This window comes from Pempheris klunzingeri, chromosome 8, assembly GCF_042242105.1.
Source record: "Pempheris klunzingeri isolate RE-2024b chromosome 8, fPemKlu1.hap1, whole genome shotgun sequence".
NCBI classification, from domain to species: Eukaryota; Metazoa; Chordata; class Actinopteri; order Acropomatiformes; family Pempheridae; genus Pempheris; species Pempheris klunzingeri.
In genome coordinates, this window is record NC_092019.1 from 15,671,328 (window position 1) to 15,689,038 (window position 17,711).

The following is a 17,711-nucleotide window of genomic DNA, read 5'->3' on the forward strand; positions in this document are numbered from 1 at the left end:
TCGCAGCCGGTTTCATAACACCGCCAACTCCTCTGGGAGTGTGTTTGTTCAAATATTTATTTTGTATATCATAAATTATTAAACCAAAGTCTATTTTTAAACATGTGCGCCAATGATTCTTAACACTAACACTAAAATGTACTAATATGTTTTAATGGTTACACTTTAAGCTTTAGATCATAATGTGAAACAGGCTGGCCACTACTTCACCAGTCCTTAACATGAAAGAGGATGAAAACAATAAAAACACATTCTGAAGCAGTTTTATTTTAACACTTTACATTTAAATCTGTCAAATGTATAACAAACATGTATTGCAACTTTCCCGTTCTGCTTTTACATTCACAGCTTACAAAGATACTGAAAATACCCCACAAGGGCGCCTTATAATCCTGCATAGTGACAGAGGCGTTATTGTGAATCACAAGCAAAATACAGACGACATCTCCTTGTGGCATTAACATAATAACAATAGGATACCAGTCTGTTGGCAACCTGTAAACACAAATTGGACCCAGCTCTGCTTTTATGTGTCAAACAAACAGAAAAAGCTCATCACCGTGGAGAATCTAATGGACGTCTGCAGGACGACAGCATCTGGTCTGATGCTTTCTACCTTTCACAAGGACGTTTATGAAACAGTTTTTGCACAGAGTGGCTTTCTGTCTGTCAGTAGAGGCTGAAGGAGGCGTAGCTCTGGTCACTCTGGCAGGTGAAGTAAGCTATCAGCTGACCATTGCAGATCATCAGAAACAAGCCGCTACCTAAGAAGCAACAGAAACGTAGAGCATTAAAAGGGAAGTGAGCTCATAGAGTTACATGTGATGACTTAACGGGTCAGCTGTTTGTTTTACCTAAAGCCAGCCACCACTGCCACACCACGGGAAACTCCAGCATCACTGCAGCATGGAAAACAAAACGTCACAACACGTCGGGTGATGTGTGCGTGTGTGTGGGTAGACGTATCGGTAGATTTCGCCTTACCAAGGCTGGTGATGATCACGTGCAGAAGTGTGACAGTGAGGGCGTAATCCCAGACCCGCCTGCGCACCACTGCAGCGAACAAAAGGCCGCTGCAGAAGTAGGTGAGCTCCAAGGACAGGAGGTTCACTGTGGGAGACCAACACAGGGACAAAACACAGGAAGTGAAAAAATGCTCATGCTCATTGATGATCAGATTGGCTGCAATTAGTGGGCTCACCCAAGTATTTGGAGTTGGATTCAGCAGGTTCGGTCTTGAAGTCAAACGGAATCAGCCCGTCAAAGTGATCCAACCTGAGTGAAGGATGAGAGAAGAGGGAAAACTATGAAGTGTTAACATATATCAGCTCTTCTATTTGTCTACCTGGCAACAGGTTAAGGGAGTCTCGGGGTGTAGGCTGCATGGTGTGGGTGAAATCATTTCAACAATTTTAAGAGAACTGGACTCTACAATCGCTGCTGCATTGGTGGATCCACGACCACTAGTCAAAATAAGCTGTACCTCCTACTTTCTGTGCATTTTGTTTATATCCCATAACCTCCAAATAGCCTTTAAGAACAAACTGCATGCATTATGGTCTGTCCACAGAACCAGTAAAAAGCAGACTGCATGCCCAGGTTTGCTGCGCTTTATCAGTTTTTTAAAGACAGCTCTATCCAAGGATATTCACCATGTAAGGACAACATCTACTAAAAGAATAAAGTAAGTAAGTCTATTTTGAGTGAGCCCCTCTTCATAGGCTCCTCAGGATGAAGTAAAACCGTTTCAGTGGTTCATATTTCTCAAGTTGGAAGTTTAGTTTGCAGTTCATAAATGTATTGACGTGCAATGAACCTGGAGCTCTTGGCGATCAGGACCCCTGAGTGTCTGTAGTCCTGAGGCGTAGCTGTCCACTCTGCCAGGTAGTAATCATCATCATCATCATCATCACCATCATCAACATGTTGGGTTGCTTGCATTAGAGTCTGGCACATGCCATACATACTTTGACTGTTTTCCTTAATCTATTAGATAATTCTGCAGTTATTTTGGAAGTGGTTACAGGTTATTGGACGCAGACTTGTGGTGATTACAGGAGAGCTTGATAATGACGCGCTGAGGAGCTGGTTTGTGCGCATGCGTGTGAGAGACTCACCTGAAGGCACCGAAGCACACGCTCCCAATCATGTAGAAAAGAGAGTAAAATATAAGCAGGCACAGCAGCAGGTTGAAGAGCACGGTCTGTGGGATGGAGACACAGGGGGGAGGGGGGGGGGTATATTTCACAATACAGCACGCCATTCGTCGAGTAGGCAGCGCCGCATATTTTCCACGTAACGCAACATAACCAAACCCAAACCTGGATATGTGTTATAGGCTATCAGGCGAGAGGGGGAGGGAGGGGGAGTGAGCCGAGGGTGAGCCGAGGGTGAGCAGGCAGATAGCGACACTGTTAGAAATGCTATATGTTGTTTTATCGCTCGTTATTTCCCCACAGTAGACCGACAGCGTGATCACAACACGTTAACAATAAACGCCCCCTTACCTTTGAGTCGACCGCTTTGCCTTTGAATGCCATTTCATGGTTTGTACTTGATGTTTTATTACAAAATAATCCAAGGCTGCAGCACAAATGTAGGACCCAGTTAATCCCTCGGAAACTGATCTTCTTCTGCCATCTAGCGACCAACACGAGGCAGAAAAACCAGCGCCTCCGGTTCGCCACAGCCGAGCTCTGAACTCATTTCACCTCCTATCAGGGCCTTTGTTGACTGAAATAAAGACTTATCTCACTGTCTACCTACTGCTGCAGATACTGCGTGGGTTTGCTGTTTATTCTGAGTGTATTTTCATTAGAAAACGTGGCCCGTGTGATCTGAAGCCCGATTATACCGCAGAAATCATAGCCGCCCAATGTGGGAGGGATTGGATACTGCAGGATAGCTGGACATAAATGTGGTTGAACATGAGTGTTTGGACCCACGGCGACCTTAAAATGAATTCAAAGCCCCCCCAGACAAGGGGAGAAGCACCCCTAGTAATCTCAGGATTGAATTAAATGGATTAGCTGTCACATTAAAGCCATAAACCATTCATCCAGCAGCCTACAAGTGCCACATACAGGAGAGGAGACCACATTGTGCGCTACACGGGCTCCTCTTAGGTGTTTATTGTCGGTGGCAATATTAAACCCAGGCTGGTGTTTTGGCGCATCAGATGTGGTGTTTTGTTCCGGTTTGAATGGGCTAAAGTCAATATGTGGGTTCCTGCTTGGTTTGCTGGTTTTGATGCACATGATGCGCACCAGCCGATGTGACTGGACATGTGTTTTTATCATACGTGGAGCAGCGTATCCGGGTCGTTTCTTTTTTCTTTTTTTTTTGTCTTAAAAATGTGACTTCGGGTGCTTTTACAGGCCTGAGTGTTTAATCCTGCACTCAGCTCCGGCGTGCAGAAGCTGATCACCGCCTGCTCTCCGGGCTGGAGCTGCATACATTGCCTGTTTTTCGGCCTCAGAGGGTGTTAAAGTGGGGAGAAAGCGGCCGGTGAGAGCAGAGGGGAACCGACCGCTCCTCCACGGTTTATGGTAGACACTGCGGTCCCTGCGCTCCGTCCACACACACACACACACACACACACACACACACACACACACACTCGTACTTCTTCAGGGAAACACTTCTGCTGGGCTGCTGTGAGCCAAAGGTGGGGTATGAGCTCCGGTCCGTGGCCAGTTTTCCTTGTATCGGCACTGAGCTGAGTTTTGGGCGTGTTATGAGTGCACACAGGCTCGGTATTGACCACCGATAGTAGACTGAACTTTTCCGAGACCCAAAGTTGTCAGGCAGCGCATCTTGCACGCATGCGCATCCCTCTATCCAGCTCTAAATAAGAGTTAAAACAGAAACGAGGTGAGTTCCACATTTTTAAACAATACGGGCGTTAATACTCATTTATTGCTAATAACAGTGGCCAAATTGGGGGAAAGCCGGCCTTCGTCGTGCTATTTAGCGCTAGTTCACGTTATTTCCACTCTGATTTAAAACGGCGAGAATAAATCGTTTTTTTTTTCAAGTTTCTATTGAAGAAATTAATCAAGCAACAATGTTGAAGCTCGTAACATTAGCGCGGTGTTATTGCGAGTGTGCGTGATATTGTGCGAATTGTTGGCGCTTTGCAAAATGCGTTTTCCTATTGTTATTAACCGGGAAACTTATTTATTACAGATTGTCCTTAGCTGGCTGCATCCAGTCACAATGCTACGGCTAGCCGTCTAGCAGTCCCCCGTTCAGATGAACGGAGCGGAGCTAGCTGGCTGCTAGCTTCATGTCAGCGCTAGCTAGCAACCTGGGCTGACATTCCGTGACAAGGGGAAAGTGAAGAAAATATCCCGAGTGAGGGAAAACACTCAGTCAGGAAATTACACAGCAAGCAGCCGCTTTTGTTCGACTCGTAGCGGCTTTGCACGATTTGTTTAAATGGGTAACTTGAGTAATTTACATAGTTTAAACGTGTTGGTGGCCTCTTCCTATGCTCCGCCATTTTGTATAAGACGAATGCTAATCATGGGCGCTCTTACATACACTTTATTTATGGCTAGAATAAAACTGAGGTATTAAGTGCAAAGTCAAACTTAATCGAGATCTATTAGCTCGGGATGTTGGTTACTTTTGACGTGGTTGTGGCCGCCATGCAAACAGAAAATATCACGTTAATTCAGTGTTGAACATGCGTCAAGACTAAAACGTTATATCGTAATATTAGTCGGATTAAAACGCTTTTAAGTTTGGCCAGTCAGCGCAGAAAATAGTGTTCTCCTAAATATCGACGAGCAAATTACCCTCTCACTTGTTCATAACCGGGCAAACAGCCGTTTTTAAGAGATACTGTTAAAACAAGGAAAAGATGAACTTGTGTGGTTAACTCAAAGTTGAGACGTCTTTCCTCATGTTTATCAATGATCCCGATGGAGGTTCATCCTAATGGGGCCGTTTGTGCACGCATTTCATTGTTAGTTGACCAGCAAAACAATATTATTATTGACTGTTTTGTCTGAAATCGAAGTGCATGGTGTATCCCTGCAAGCCTGCACACAGTCGCCATCCAGCGGTGATGTTGGGCGATGCTGTTTACAAGTGCAGGTAGAAACTGCATTTGTCGTTGTTGGCACTTTGTAGGTAAAAGCACACACAGGGGGACCGACTCACTGTTGATGACCACACACTGTCAACACAGTAGACAATGATGATGATTTAATCTAAGTCAGAGAACCTTTTTATTCAACCTCTTTTGTATTCTTAGCATTTGTAACGCTTCAGTCGTGTCTGTCAGTGCACGAACACGTCTTTGATGCGACTGTTTTTGTGTCTTTGCAGGTTGGGGATATCGGAGGAGTGGGAATGACTGACACTCCGCCCAGTGATGGCCCCTCCCAGGGAGCTGAGTTTGACATGATGGGTGCCCTGGACTGGAAGGATGGTATAGCCACGCTGCCTGGCAGTGACATCAGGGTATGAGGGCGACGCGTTTGTGTTCAGGATCATCCCCGATAAATGTGTAAATGATTGTATACGAGTCTCTGGTTACACGCCGGTTCAAAGGAGCAGGAGCAGGATTTCCTTTTCTGCCTTTGAGAGGAGGTGGTCCACCTCGCTTGAAATTAAAACCACCTCCGCTAAGTTTCTAGAAACAATAACATATGTTTATTAAAGACAGCATTAACAAACAAAACATTAGCCTCCAGGGGACAGAGAGAGAAAGCTATTCACACAGAGTATGCCACATATTTAACAAGTGTTACTATTAATTGGGTTGCTCTCTCCTGACTACATTCATCAGCAGATGAATCGGGATCAGGGTAGCTCACCTTCTCCTGGGAGAAACCCTGACGAGCACTTCTGTTTTTTTCTTGTGTCTTTTCAGTTCCGCATGACAGAGTTTGGGACTCTTGAGATAGTCACAGACCTCGAGGTCAAAGGGCAAGAGGCAGAGCCTAATTGTGAGACCTTGGACCCAGCACAGTCTCACACTCCCACCCCTCCACCGGAAGGCCAATCACAGCCTGGCACAGCCACAGCTCCAGCCAATCAGAGTCAACCAGGATCGTCTCAAGGTAAAGGTATGACAGCACATGTTTAGCCCTTATAACTTTGAGGAGCAGGCAGCACTGTGCGGTTTGCACAGTGAACAGTTTCAGCCCTTCTCTCTGCCTTGTCCTCCAGCCCCCGGTCCTGTGCTCCTGTCGTTAGAGGAGGGCCCCAGTATGGAGGGCCCCAGTGTGGAGGTTGGTCCCAGTGTTGAGGTCGGCTCTAGTGCAGACGTGGGCCCAAATGGGGAGCTGTCAAGGTGCCGGGCCTGTGGTGGCCGTGTCACCCGGGATGCCCTCCTTCAGGGCAAATTCTGCAGCTCCATTTGTGCCCAGCCCTCCAGTGGCAGGTAAAACGCCACATCCGTTATTCTCAGATGCCTCTTTGATGTCCTTCAGGTTGTCCTGTATCATCATGAACCAACTCTCTCTTTTCTACAGATCATCTCCAGGGGAAGCAAGGGAGAGTCAAGCAGTTGAGGGTGAGAGGCTGGGCAAACGTGTGCGCAAAAAGAGGAAGATCTATATGGATTCAGGTGATGAAGAGGAAGACAACCAAGAGGAGCCAGAGGTAAGGAGCATACTCTTAACATTTGTCTCCAGTGTTGTTCCCTTTCAGAGCTACAGGCCACTCATCTGTTCAGTAACTAAGGTTTGGAAACAAAGTATTTTCTCCAGGAATTTTTCTCTTTTCATCATTTCTCTCTTCAGGTTGAGAAAACACACAACACACAGGATGGAAAAAAAGTTGATACTTGTGATTGTTTATTAAAATGTTCTTTCATTTCACCTTTTGTAGGAAAAAGCAAAGGCAACTAAAGGCAGAAGAGGTGCCAAAATTGCCAAACTGGGTATGTTAGACTGCTGCCACTGTACAGGGGATGGATGGATGGAGATGTTTTCATGACTCGCACTGTGTCTGGCTTGATTGCCTAAATTAAAGGCCTTAACAGGTCTTAAATACAATTAAATATAATATTCTATGTCTTAGATAGAATTTTGCAAGTATTAACTGTATTTTAAGGCTGTGCTGTTGCTCTGCTGAGAAATCAAACCTCTTGCAGATTTTCTTTTGATATATTAACCTTTCATTTTCAGATGAAACTTACAGTGAAATGAAACTTATGGGAACCGTGTGTCTGTAAATGTGACACAAGACAAGAATCAATGAGAGTTTATATTCTTACCTGGTTGTTGATTAGGTTCTATCAGTATTATTGGCCAGTTTTCACATGTTCATGACGTATAGATTAAAACATTTTTTATTCCTAATTATCCTGTGATATGACCTTCCAAAGACATTTGTCACAATGTCTTGTAATCTGAGTTGATCTAAATTAAATCAATCTTAAACTTGGGGAAGAGGTGTGTGTTTCCCACCAATGGCATGATGAAGGTCTTCATACATCAACTACAGTGTATAATATTCTATCTGCCCAACCCTCAGCCACTGCCCCACCCAATAAGAAGCGGGCATGGAGCTGGCCTGCTTACTTGGAGGAGGAGAGGGCCATCGCTGCTCCCATTAAACTATTCAAAGAGGTATTTTTTTCCATATATACATAGGTATAAACACCAGTCAATTTATTTAAGTGTAACCAGATGGTTTTGTTTATTTGGTCTCAGTTAAGACTGTGCTCTGATGGACATTTGTTTTACAGCACCAGTCGTTTCCTCAAAGCAGGAACAGTTTTAAGGTGGGAATGAAGCTGGAGGGGCTGGACCCGTCTCACCCGTCTCTTTTCTGCGTACTCACTGTTGCAGAGGTACGGATGCCAGTAGTTTGTGGCTTTGGTTCCGCAAAGAAAAAACTTTTCGTATCTTTATCCCTGCTCATTACAAAGAGTTTCGCTCATACATCCCCTTGCCTCTCAGATCCAAGGCTATAGGGTAAGGCTCCACTTTGATGGTTACCCAGAATGCTACGACTTCTGGGCCAACGCCGACTCGTGGGATTTGAAACCAGCTGGTTGGTGTGAGAAGAATGGACACAAGCTATTGCTGCCCAAAGGTATTGGAGACACACACACAAACACAAACACACACACGGACAAGCTGACACGTCTATCTGTGATTTTCCAACCTTCCTGAGTAAGTTTGTCTCGTAGGCTGTAAGGATGGAGAGTTTAATTGGAGCATGTATGTGAAGAACTGCAGAGGTCAGCTGGCCCCAAAACACCTTTTCAAGAGTCTTAACACCGTGAGTGTCAAACACACACACTCTGTGTACTCTTAAGCCATCAGATTGTTCTTAAATTCAGGGTTTGTATGTGCTAAATGTGTATGTTTCTTTTTTATGTTGTACATTTTAGTCTGTGACTCCGTCTGGATTCAGAGCAGGGATGAAACTGGAGGCGGTCGACCGGAAGAACCCGTCGCTGATCTGCGTAGCAACCATCGCTGCTGTTGTTGACAACCGACTGCTCATTCACTTTGACAACTGGGATGACACATACGATTATTGGTATGGGCCTGGTTTAAGCATGATAGGACAGATATTCTCCAGTCCACTCGGAGGAGTGCTGTAGCTTTAAATCCAGCTGATATTTTCCAAGTTTACAAGTCTGCACAACATCAGCATGGCACCTGTGTAGGCGTGAAGAGTATGGAAAGCTTTAGGAAATGAATTTGCTGAGGTCTTCTGGATAAGTTTGGAAATTTGACAAAAAGTTGGACAAACATACATAACAACAGAGTTTATGCAGCTGCAACACATTTGGAAAAATCTAAACCTGGGCTGTTATTGTGCACCTGCTCACCTAGTAATTGTGTTTTTGTCAAGGTGTGATGCTAGCAGTCCATACATCCATCCTGTGGGCTACTGTGAAGAGGCTGAGCTAACTCTGACCACTCCAGCTGGTAAGACACAGACCAAGACACACGTGGGTCAGTATAAACTACTTTAATATACTGTAGGGCCCAAATAATGCAGAATCTAACATTATCAGAAATAAATACTAATACAAATCTAGATTCTGCTGATAAAGTTGATAAAATGATTGTTGTGCCTTAGATGTATTTTTCCAAAGAATCTTATTTCTCAAAATTATTTTATAAGTAGATTTAAATGTAGGTTAATGGAGAAATGCATGCTGCTGTTAGCTCCTGTGGATGACCAGGTAGTCACCAGCTTTCAATCCACAGGACATGTACCACAGGACTGAAACTGCTGTGTTCATGTGTGGCCCGTCAGCCGTGACTGATGGATCTAATGAGTCTTTATTCCCTCTAGAATATAAGCAACCCAAGAGTTTCTCATGGGAGAAATACCTGGAAGAGACGGGCACACAGGCAGCACCTGCTCGGGCCTTCAAACCGGTACAAATATACAAGTTCAATATATATAATTTATAACATGTACGATAGAAGTCAGAATACAGTCATGTGATATTTTTCGTTGTTCCCTGTGTTTGCAGCGACCGCCACACGGCTTCCAGATAGGAATGAAAGTGGAAGCTGTTGATAAGAGGAACCCTATGCTCATCCGTGTTGCCACTATAGTGGACACAGAGGACCACCGACTAAAGGTGCAGCACGTGTCCTCAGCGAGATGTTTTGACCTGCTCTGTGCTCAGCTTGTGTCTAATTTGCTGTTTCCTCACCTCTTCTCGTCTAGATTCATTTTGACGGCTGGAGTTCAGAGTATGACTACTGGGTGGAGACAGACTGCCCTGATCTTCACCCCGTAGGGTGGTGTCAGAAAACTGGACACCCACTACAATACCCTAACGGTGAGAGGCGCGCCTCCTGCCTGACATTCAGTGAGGTCAGTCGAGGTTTCTTAGGAGGAGGACCCAAAATTGTAATTTCAACAGATGAGTCAGCACAGTTTGTCTCAGCCTTCATCTCAGTCCTGCATGTGGTGGTGGGAGGAATCTGTAATGAAGTCAAAATGGAAATGGTCTTGCAGTTGTTTGCATAGTTTTATTAACACTCCCTTGCGTGTGTGCATATTGCAGGCTCCAGTGATTTATTGACTGCCCCAGGACAAGGATGTCCTACCCCAGGATGCAACGGGGTTGGCCACATCAGAGGACCTCGCTATGGGACCCACTACACGTTAGTGTACTCAATTTTGTGCTTTCAGTCTCTTTCTTGTGTTGTTCTTTCTCTTTGTTTCCTATTTTTTTCCCCCAATCTTAGTGTCATGTGACACGTATATGATAATTTTTTCTTGTTATCTCCCCACTGAATATATTTTGTATTCTTTTATTTTAACAACCCACTTATACTGAATTTATTTTTCATCTCATTAAGCTCTTACTTGTTACTTTGCTTTTACCCTCTGTTATGCACCCGCCCCTGTACCATCTATGAAAACATCACTTTCTGAACTATTATTCTGATTTCCTTTCTATCTTTGCTGTATCCCTTTGCTGATGCTCAAACAGCACATTCTCATCCCACTTTTTTTATTATCAATGTCTGTGTATGCACTGGAGGAGAAGAAAGAGTCTCTGTGTTCTTAAATGTAATTTATACTTGTGTGGGCTGTGTAAATGTGTTGCTTGTGTGTGTATGTGTGGGAGTTTAGAGTCTTTAAGGTGATTTTTAGCTGCTTTTCCTTCCTATTTGTTGTAACCTGCTAAATTGCAGAGCATCAGAAGTAAAAAGTGGATGTCTGTCTCATTCATGATGTATTTTAGGCGTGGGTAACGTTTGTGTGGCTTGTGTGTGCAGTCAGGTGAGCTGTCCCTACTCGGAGATGAATCTGAACAAAGAGGGCTTGCTGCCAGATCGCCTCAGTGGAGAACGACCCTCCACCCTCGGTGGGCCTCATCCTCGTGGGCGTCGTCCCGACCCTCACGCAAACACTACGACACCGACCTCCTCAACGCCAGACCAGCAGGAAGGAGCTGAAGACTCCCAGAACAGGTTCGCTGCAGAGCACTTACAAGGCCGTCACTCTACCCTGTAACAAAAACAGCATGAACACTCTCTGAAAGCCACCAACACTCCCAAGAGAACCCCTATCAGTGTTTTGCATGCAACTCTATCCATTGGTCTGTACCAGAGAGTGGGTTATCTGTGTTGCTAGGAAACCAGTGACAGTGGAAGCTGAGCGTTCAGGACGCAACAGCCAGCTGGAGCCACTTGGTGGAGCCAATGAGCAGAGCCACAATGGAACAAGGCCTAAACGGTACAGACAAGACAAGAGACTATCACACGAAGCTGTGGTCGAGGTCCATCAGAGAGTAACTTCTAACTGACATGTTGTTGTTTTCTTCAGGACCGCCCCAGTTCCCAAATACCTGAAAATGCACTATGTTAAAGAGGAGAGTGGTGACAGTAAAGGTGAGTGTGAAGGCGCGTCGCATAAGGTGAGATAAAGCATTTAGATCACCACCTCACTCCCACTGACCCACTCCCTTCCTGCTTCGCTCCCCACAGCCTCTCCAGACGCCATCTCTCTCCAGCAGGCCCTCCACGAGTCTGTGTTTTCCCCCGGCATCTCTGCCTCTCCCCCCCACCGGGTGGCTCTCTGCTGGGACAAACACTGCCAGCTGCTGCCCGAGGTCCTGGGGCTGACTGCCAAGAGAGTGGCCACTTGGAGCGCTGAGGAGGTCAGACATGCGTACACACTCACACTGCACAAACTCATTCACTCATCCAACATGAAGGCATCTAGATGCGATTGTGGTTGTTCTGGTGAATTGGCGCGCTTTGGCTGCCTGTCTGGTTAACAAATGAGTTTCAATAAAGGCACTTTGATTAGTGGACAAACATTTATTGATTCAGACATCCCGTGTTTGTAGGTCTTGGCTGTAAGTTGTTTGTCTTTGTTTATCAGGTTGCCACTTTTGTCAAAGGACTCCCAGGATGTAAAGAACATGCTGCTACATTTAAAACAGAGGTGAGCACTTCATCGCCAACCAGGACTTCAACATACACACAAACTCACTAAGTCTCAGGATTCAAATACTGATTACTTTAATTAACAATTGATAAAAATTCTGTTTTAATGTTTAATTAGTTGTCAAAAATTGATTAGAGCCCAGAATGACTAACAGATTAACAGCTGGGCGTCTCGATTTTACAAATCTGTGAAATAATTACATAATTGATTCAGCACTAAGCAAGATTTGTGCTATAATGTCTAGTGAATGAGTGTAACCATTCACAAACGTTTGTTTTTGCTCTGATATAAAAGGTTACTTTCTTGACTATCTCATGAAAGAGCTCACTCTGATTTGAATTGACAGCTTTCTAATTTTGCACTTCAAGTGGCTCTTTCAGAAAACTTTCACTAATTTCTTCTGGTTTTTTAAATTTTTTTATTCACATTTCCTACAGTTATAATTCACCCCTCAAGTCAGAGCCTAACTTCTGCACAATTGTGAAAAATGCTATAAAGTCTACAAGGGGCTGGAGTTTAGCATAAACTCCTGTGAATAATGAGTCTCTGAGTGTAACATTATTAACATTATTTAGAAGGCTAATGTTAGCAGACGTCCTAACTAGTAACTCTAATTAGGGTGAACGCCTGTGAATGATGAGTCTTAATCAGCATATAACCAGTTTCAAAATGAACAATATTTCACGCATTTGGATGGTTTTTTTTTTCCAATGAGTTCATGACATTGACGAGTCGCTTTGGTTTGCTGTTGTTAGTTGGTCTTCTACCAGAAATACATGGGAGGCAGAAGCTCTGTGGTGGATTATCGTGCGTGAGCAGTAGCCTCGCTGTTCACAAGAGATGCACCGTTTCTCCACTCAAGTGTGTGTGTGTGTGTGTGTGTGTGTGTGTGTGTGTGTGTGTGTGTGAGACAAGCAGACACACATACAGACTAAAGCAGACAGACAGTGAGGCTGGTGCAGAGAAATGGTGCTTCTCTGGTGAACAGTGAGGCAACTACTCACCTGAGAATTGACATTAATGATGAATATGAATCAGCAGCTTCAGTTTAAAGAATCGGGGAAACAAAACAAAAACGGAGACATGCAGCAAAAAAATCTTCTCTTTTTTTTTCCTTAAAGCAAATAGATGGAGAGGCCTTCCTGCTGCTCACCCAAACAGACATCGTCAAGATCCTGTCGATCAAGTTAGGACCTGCCCTGAAGATCTACAACTCCATCCTTATGTTAAAGAACGCAGACGAAGAGTAAAACTCCGAGTCCCTTGGCTCAAGCTTAAGACATTTGATCAAATCAGCCAGAACAGGTTTCATGTGTCGCAGGAGAAACAAGTGGAAGCCATCATCTTTACAAACGTCCATCTGTCCCCCGTCTCCCTCCTCTCTCCATGATGAACAGTACAGATCAGCCCGAGGGAGAGTTTTACATGATACCTACATCGTGTTTGTTTACTGAATCATTACAAAAAAAAAACTACAGGCACCTTCCATGCTTCTTAACATTGTACAGTTTATGAATTGGATTTACTGTCATGACTCTGTTGCTTTTCCCGTTTTATTTGAAGTGTAATGGTGCTGGAGCTCAGAGCAGACGGAACAAGAGCGTTTGTGCTTCGTTCGTTTTTACTTGGCAATAGATTGTTTTGTTTTTTTTCTTTTCTTTTGTTTTTTTAAGCTGCAAAATACAATCGTGAGACGGTGAGAAGTTTTTAAGTGTGAAACTCAGTGGAGCAGAAGCACTATGTAGTTCAGCCTCTCTCCTCTAGATGGAGGAAACCGGTCGCTCCACAGGCCCAAAGGCAGGAGAGTTTGTTAAAATTGGAGCTGGCATGAGCTTAGATTGAAAGGGGGGCAGTAAACGCTGTGTGTGAGTGTGTTTGTTTGTATGTGTACAAAAGTGTGTTTGAGAAATGAGGATGTAATTTCCCACCAGCTTGTGTGTGTTGCTTCTCTGGTCAGAGGATTGTTGTGCGACGAGCAAGGCTAAGGGCTAATTGTTAAATCAAGGAAACTCGCAGTCTTTTAAGGTGGAACGAGACAATGAACCAGCTCTGTTTGTCTCTGTCTGCTTTTTGTGGGAACGGCACATGGACATGAATGTTTAAAAAAAAAAACCCAAAAAACAGCTTTTAGTTGTTTTGTTGATATTGATTATCTTGTTTGGTTCCAATAACCTCTGTCATTCACTATTGTAAATAGTATACAGCTACAAAAGGACTGTCCTCCCTACCAGAGTTTACTCCTGCTTGGTTATGCAAAGGCTTGACATCTGTCTACAGGGAAGGACGCTGGGACAGTGAACTGAAAAATACGAGCCTCAATTCATACATAGATTTTGAGAAAAAAAAAAAAAGAAAGACAAACATTGTTATTGTCTTTGTAAATCTGTGTGTGCTTCATCAGATTGGAATGTGTACATCAGCAACTGTTTATATGCAAACGGCTTTTATTTATGTATTCTAATTTAAGGGGTAATGGTACGCTGTTTTGGCTCTGAGGTAGCTGTGGCTGTTTGATGGAATGGGTGAAAATAAATGAGATGCACACTGACTGCTGTCCCCATTTGACCTCAGTCATTTCACCACACACACACACAGCTAATCTAAAACTGGTCTTTACATTTTTTTATTTACTTATTTGGTAGAAAACACATTTGTAGTTCTTAATTTTTGAGGTGGAGAAATTTGACAAAATGGTCGCAACTCAATGTCCACCTTTAGCTTTTCTCTGGAGCTCTTAGTTGAACTGTGGACTTCGGCTGTAGATGGAGTTTCTCTTGAGGATCGATCTGATTATGTGAGCTATTATAATTTGACTGATCGCCCTTTTAGGACATCTTGTCTGTTTTGGCTTAAAGGTTACGCTTGTAAGTGAAGAGTGGAAAGTAAACGAGTACATTTACTCAAGTACTGCACTTAGAAATACTTTTGAGGTAGTTACACTTCATACTTCAGATGTTACTTTACAAACTTTTATGCCACAATTCAAAGGAAAATAATGCAGTTTTCAATCACCTTATCACTTACTTTTGAAATTAAGATTGTGCCTAAAAGCATGTAAGCTTATAAAACGTATTTACTTATTAAACCAGACTTGTGATCAGTGGGTTGTTAGCAGTTACCAAAGAGTGATTTCTCCTCTAAACTTCTCACATGGTTTCATTTAAATAACCCATGGTTCAAGTACGCACCACTAGACTCTCCACTAGACTATACACATAAATACAAAGTAGTTGAAACTAGCATCACATTGACCAGCAGTAAAATGCTCCTTACCCACAGATGCATCAGTATCAACAATCCAATCTAATAATGTCATATAATAATGTCACTTTTGATACTTGAAGTAAATTTTACCAATAATACTACTGTACTTAACTTTTGACTTAAACTTGACTAAACTAAAAAGCCAACTTACTAAAAAGACAACTTTGTCCAGAGCTTTTATCAACATAGGCTTCAGTGGCTGCTATGACTTAATTGACAGCACGAGTCCAATACTTTCACTGGTTATTTTAACACTGTGGTATTGTGACTTATAATCTACATTACATGAAATAACCAAATGCTAAACCATTCTCGTTGTGTTGTAGAAATTTGAGTTTATTTTTCCTATGGTTCCATTCAGCCATTGACCTCCATTCATAAAATTTGCAGGACGAAACCCTCACGGGCGGATGTATAATGGATGACACTTAACTCGTGCTTGTTCTTAGTCATTAATTTTACATTGCTGTAAATTGCAAAACCCACATTTATAGAGTATGTAATGTTCTGCCTAGATTTAAGCCACTGCAATCATCTAAACACGATTCACCAAACGTGAGCATATATTCACTTTTATTTATATCTTCAGCCTTTAAAATAATAAATATCGAATTCTTTACCTCAAAATGTTATGATGGAAAGTTAACATTGAATTAGTAACAGTAATAGCAACGACATCAAAGCGCCTGTCCTTATAGTCATTAAGCTCTGCAGTCATATTTTTGTTAATACAGAAAAAAAATAATAATTTGGTATTTCAAGTGCTGTGGCTCATAGTTTCTGTAAGTTGACATTTTTTGAGACAGTGTGTAGCACTGTAGTCACGACCCTCGAACAACTGGCTCCCTGTGTCCTGCTCATACATCACCTAAATGCAAATAGGCCAAAGTCACCCACAAACCAGCATGCTGTGTGGGCACGATCTGGCCCACATCCAACACGTCGCAGCTCATCCTAAAACCACCAAGCTGTGTTTTGGCTACACCTGGCCTGAGTGGCAAGCTGGACAACCTCCTGCTGGCTGCTGGTACTCTACATGGGCCTTATCTGTTGGCCCATATGACACCTGTAGCCACAAACTGAGCCATGACTGTCTAAAGTGGCCCAGATGTGCAAGCTATGTGGACTAGGATGTAGTATAGATGAAAAAAATAACATAAATTTAATGAGTGCTGCCGTGGATTTCAAGTAATAATGAGAAAAACACTGCTAATATTGCCAGACTCACAGTTTTAAGTAACAAAATTGATGCAGTAGGGGCTTTTTTATTCCACACATTCGACTTCCTTGTCAAAACCTGGCGCCTACATTGCCCACAATGCAACTGGGCCGCAGTGCTCCTTTTTCTGGTGGATCTGTATTTAATTTGTTATTTGGGGCACTGACATCATGGCTGACCGCCATCTGTAACCTGTGATTGGGTTGGTGTATTTAGTGATCAGGGACTTGACCACTGCTGACACAAAGTCTGGCTCCAAGTGACGTCACCAGCCCAAGATGGCAGCAGCCATTTCGGATAAATTTTGGCTTCATTTTTGTACAGTGGGAGGACCTGGAGAGGCGTCGTCCATCTTTATGTACAGTCTGTGGTCTGTCAGTCTGTCTCAAGCAGAGATGAGCAGCTCTCGCTTCCTTCTAACACTCCAGGCACTTTCCTTTAGTGAAGTCCTCAGACCAAATGAAGGCTGACTCATGTGACCTCGTTTGAGGAAATTTATCAGACTTAAAGCTTCTCCCTCTGGAGCCACAAAGGGTTTTTATACAACTTTTTTCCACATATTCTCCAGAAGACCTGTAAACAGACTGATGTTTGAAATTGGCGGAGTTGCCCTTTAACCACAACTCAAGCAACTGCTGATTGATCTTCACAGCATACAGAATTAAATGGAAACCTTAATGACTGCCTGGAGTGTTCGTCCTGTGTCTGGAGACAGTAGGACAGGATTTACAGTCCAGGAGATGTCCTTTAAAGCACACTAGTGTGGTCCTTTCAGCAAAGACTGATGGCTTTAATGTATATGCATTTATGTAATGTACATTTTCTTACGCTTCTGATGGAGGAAGGCAGCTGCTCCTTCCATAATCTGATGGCTGGTGATCACTAAGAATAACTGGGCTCACCGTGGGACTGGCCTGGACCAGCCACAGATTCCCACGACCCCTCCTCTACTCACACAGACAAATCAAAACACGGGCTGCATAGGCGCACACGCAGCGAGGAAACGGAGAGGCAGCGCAGCTTTGCACCACTTTTACTAAGACTGTTATTTACCATAAAAGCTTCATTTCAGGCTCGGCAGCGTCCTGCTCTCTCACACAGTGAAGCCAAGGATGAAAAACGTCTCAATCTGAGGAGGAATTAGACGAAAGTCTGGATTTAACCGCGAATCAAAGTGGAGATGAAGACGGAGGAGTGGGAGGAATAAGGCAACTCAGGGTTATTTATTTTGATAATGCCGAGAAGCCAGTTTCTGCTTCGGATTTGCGTCCAAAACAAGGCAAGTACCCGATCTGGTTATATATGGACTGCGTAAAGTAACCGG

General features: G+C 43.6%; 3 protein-coding genes across 6 annotated transcripts in view; 2 read left to right on the top strand and 1 right to left on the bottom strand.

Annotated features, from left to right (window-relative positions):
• Positions 1 to 66, top strand: part of sgk2b (serum/glucocorticoid regulated kinase 2b) — a 4,488-nt gene extending 4,422 nt beyond the window's left edge. Inside the window, exon 12 of the mRNA XM_070835158.1 lies at positions 1 to 66. This exon is cut by the window's left edge and continues 144 nt beyond it. Coding sequence (XP_070691259.1) covers positions 1 to 18 — 18 coding nt within the window. The 3' untranslated portion in view covers positions 19 to 66.
• Positions 67 to 498: 432 nt separating this feature from the next.
• LOC139205811 (putative transmembrane protein 244) lies at positions 499 to 2,570 on the bottom strand. The gene is made up of 6 exons (XM_070836136.1): positions 2,508 to 2,570; positions 2,118 to 2,203; positions 1,202 to 1,275; positions 985 to 1,110; positions 855 to 899; positions 499 to 764 (listed from the first exon to the last, which is right to left on the bottom strand). The coding sequence occupies exons 1-6, from the start codon at positions 2,538 to 2,540 to the stop codon at positions 670 to 672; spliced, it is 459 nt and encodes a 152-aa protein (XP_070692237.1). The 5' UTR covers positions 2,541 to 2,570; the 3' UTR covers positions 499 to 669.
• Positions 2,571 to 3,815: 1,245 nt separating this feature from the next.
• On the top strand, positions 3,816 to 14,452 carry l3mbtl1b (L3MBTL histone methyl-lysine binding protein 1b). 4 transcript variants are annotated; one of them, XM_070835693.1, is made up of 22 exons: positions 3,816 to 3,873; positions 5,338 to 5,472; positions 5,885 to 6,080; positions 6,184 to 6,397; positions 6,489 to 6,618; positions 6,847 to 6,898; positions 7,495 to 7,589; positions 7,709 to 7,813; positions 7,923 to 8,058; positions 8,144 to 8,247; positions 8,360 to 8,511; positions 8,830 to 8,933; positions 9,280 to 9,365; positions 9,464 to 9,574; positions 9,664 to 9,778; positions 10,007 to 10,106; positions 10,728 to 10,922; positions 11,086 to 11,187; positions 11,278 to 11,342; positions 11,439 to 11,611; positions 11,839 to 11,901; positions 13,026 to 14,452. In XM_070835693.1, the coding sequence occupies exons 2-22, from the start codon at positions 5,362 to 5,364 to the stop codon at positions 13,152 to 13,154; spliced, it is 2,538 nt and encodes an 845-aa protein (XP_070691794.1). In that variant the 5' UTR covers positions 3,816 to 3,873; positions 5,338 to 5,361; the 3' UTR covers positions 13,155 to 14,452. The 4 variants fall into 4 exon arrangements, with proteins under 4 accessions (XP_070691794.1, XP_070691796.1, XP_070691795.1 ...); XM_070835695.1 differs by having other exon boundaries at positions 8,830 to 8,906; XM_070835694.1 differs by having other exon boundaries at positions 8,156 to 8,247.
• Positions 14,453 to 17,711: the final 3,259 nt, after the last annotated feature.

Excerpts from the sequence above, each read along its gene's own strand:
- LOC139205811 (XM_070836136.1), bottom strand. The coding sequence starts at position 2,540 with ATGGCATTCAAAGGCAAAGCGGTCGACTCAAAG. Across the intron at positions 2,204-2,507 it reads GCAAAGCGGTCGACTCAAAG|ACCGTGCTCTTCAACCTGCT; the intron begins GTAAGGGGGCGT and ends TCCATCCCACAG. Across the intron at positions 1,276-2,117 it reads GTGTGCTTCGGTGCCTTCAG|GTTGGATCACTTTGACGGGC; the intron begins GTGAGTCTCTCA and ends TCCTTCACTCAG.
- l3mbtl1b (XM_070835693.1), top strand. The coding sequence starts at position 5,362 with ATGACTGACACTCCGCCCAGTGATGGCCCCTCCCAGGGAGCTGAGTTT. Across the intron at positions 10,107-10,727 it reads CGCTATGGGACCCACTACAC|TCAGGTGAGCTGTCCCTACT; the intron begins GTTAGTGTACTC and ends TTGTGTGTGCAG. Across the intron at positions 11,902-13,025 it reads CTGCTACATTTAAAACAGAG|CAAATAGATGGAGAGGCCTT; the intron begins GTGAGCACTTCA and ends TTTTCCTTAAAG.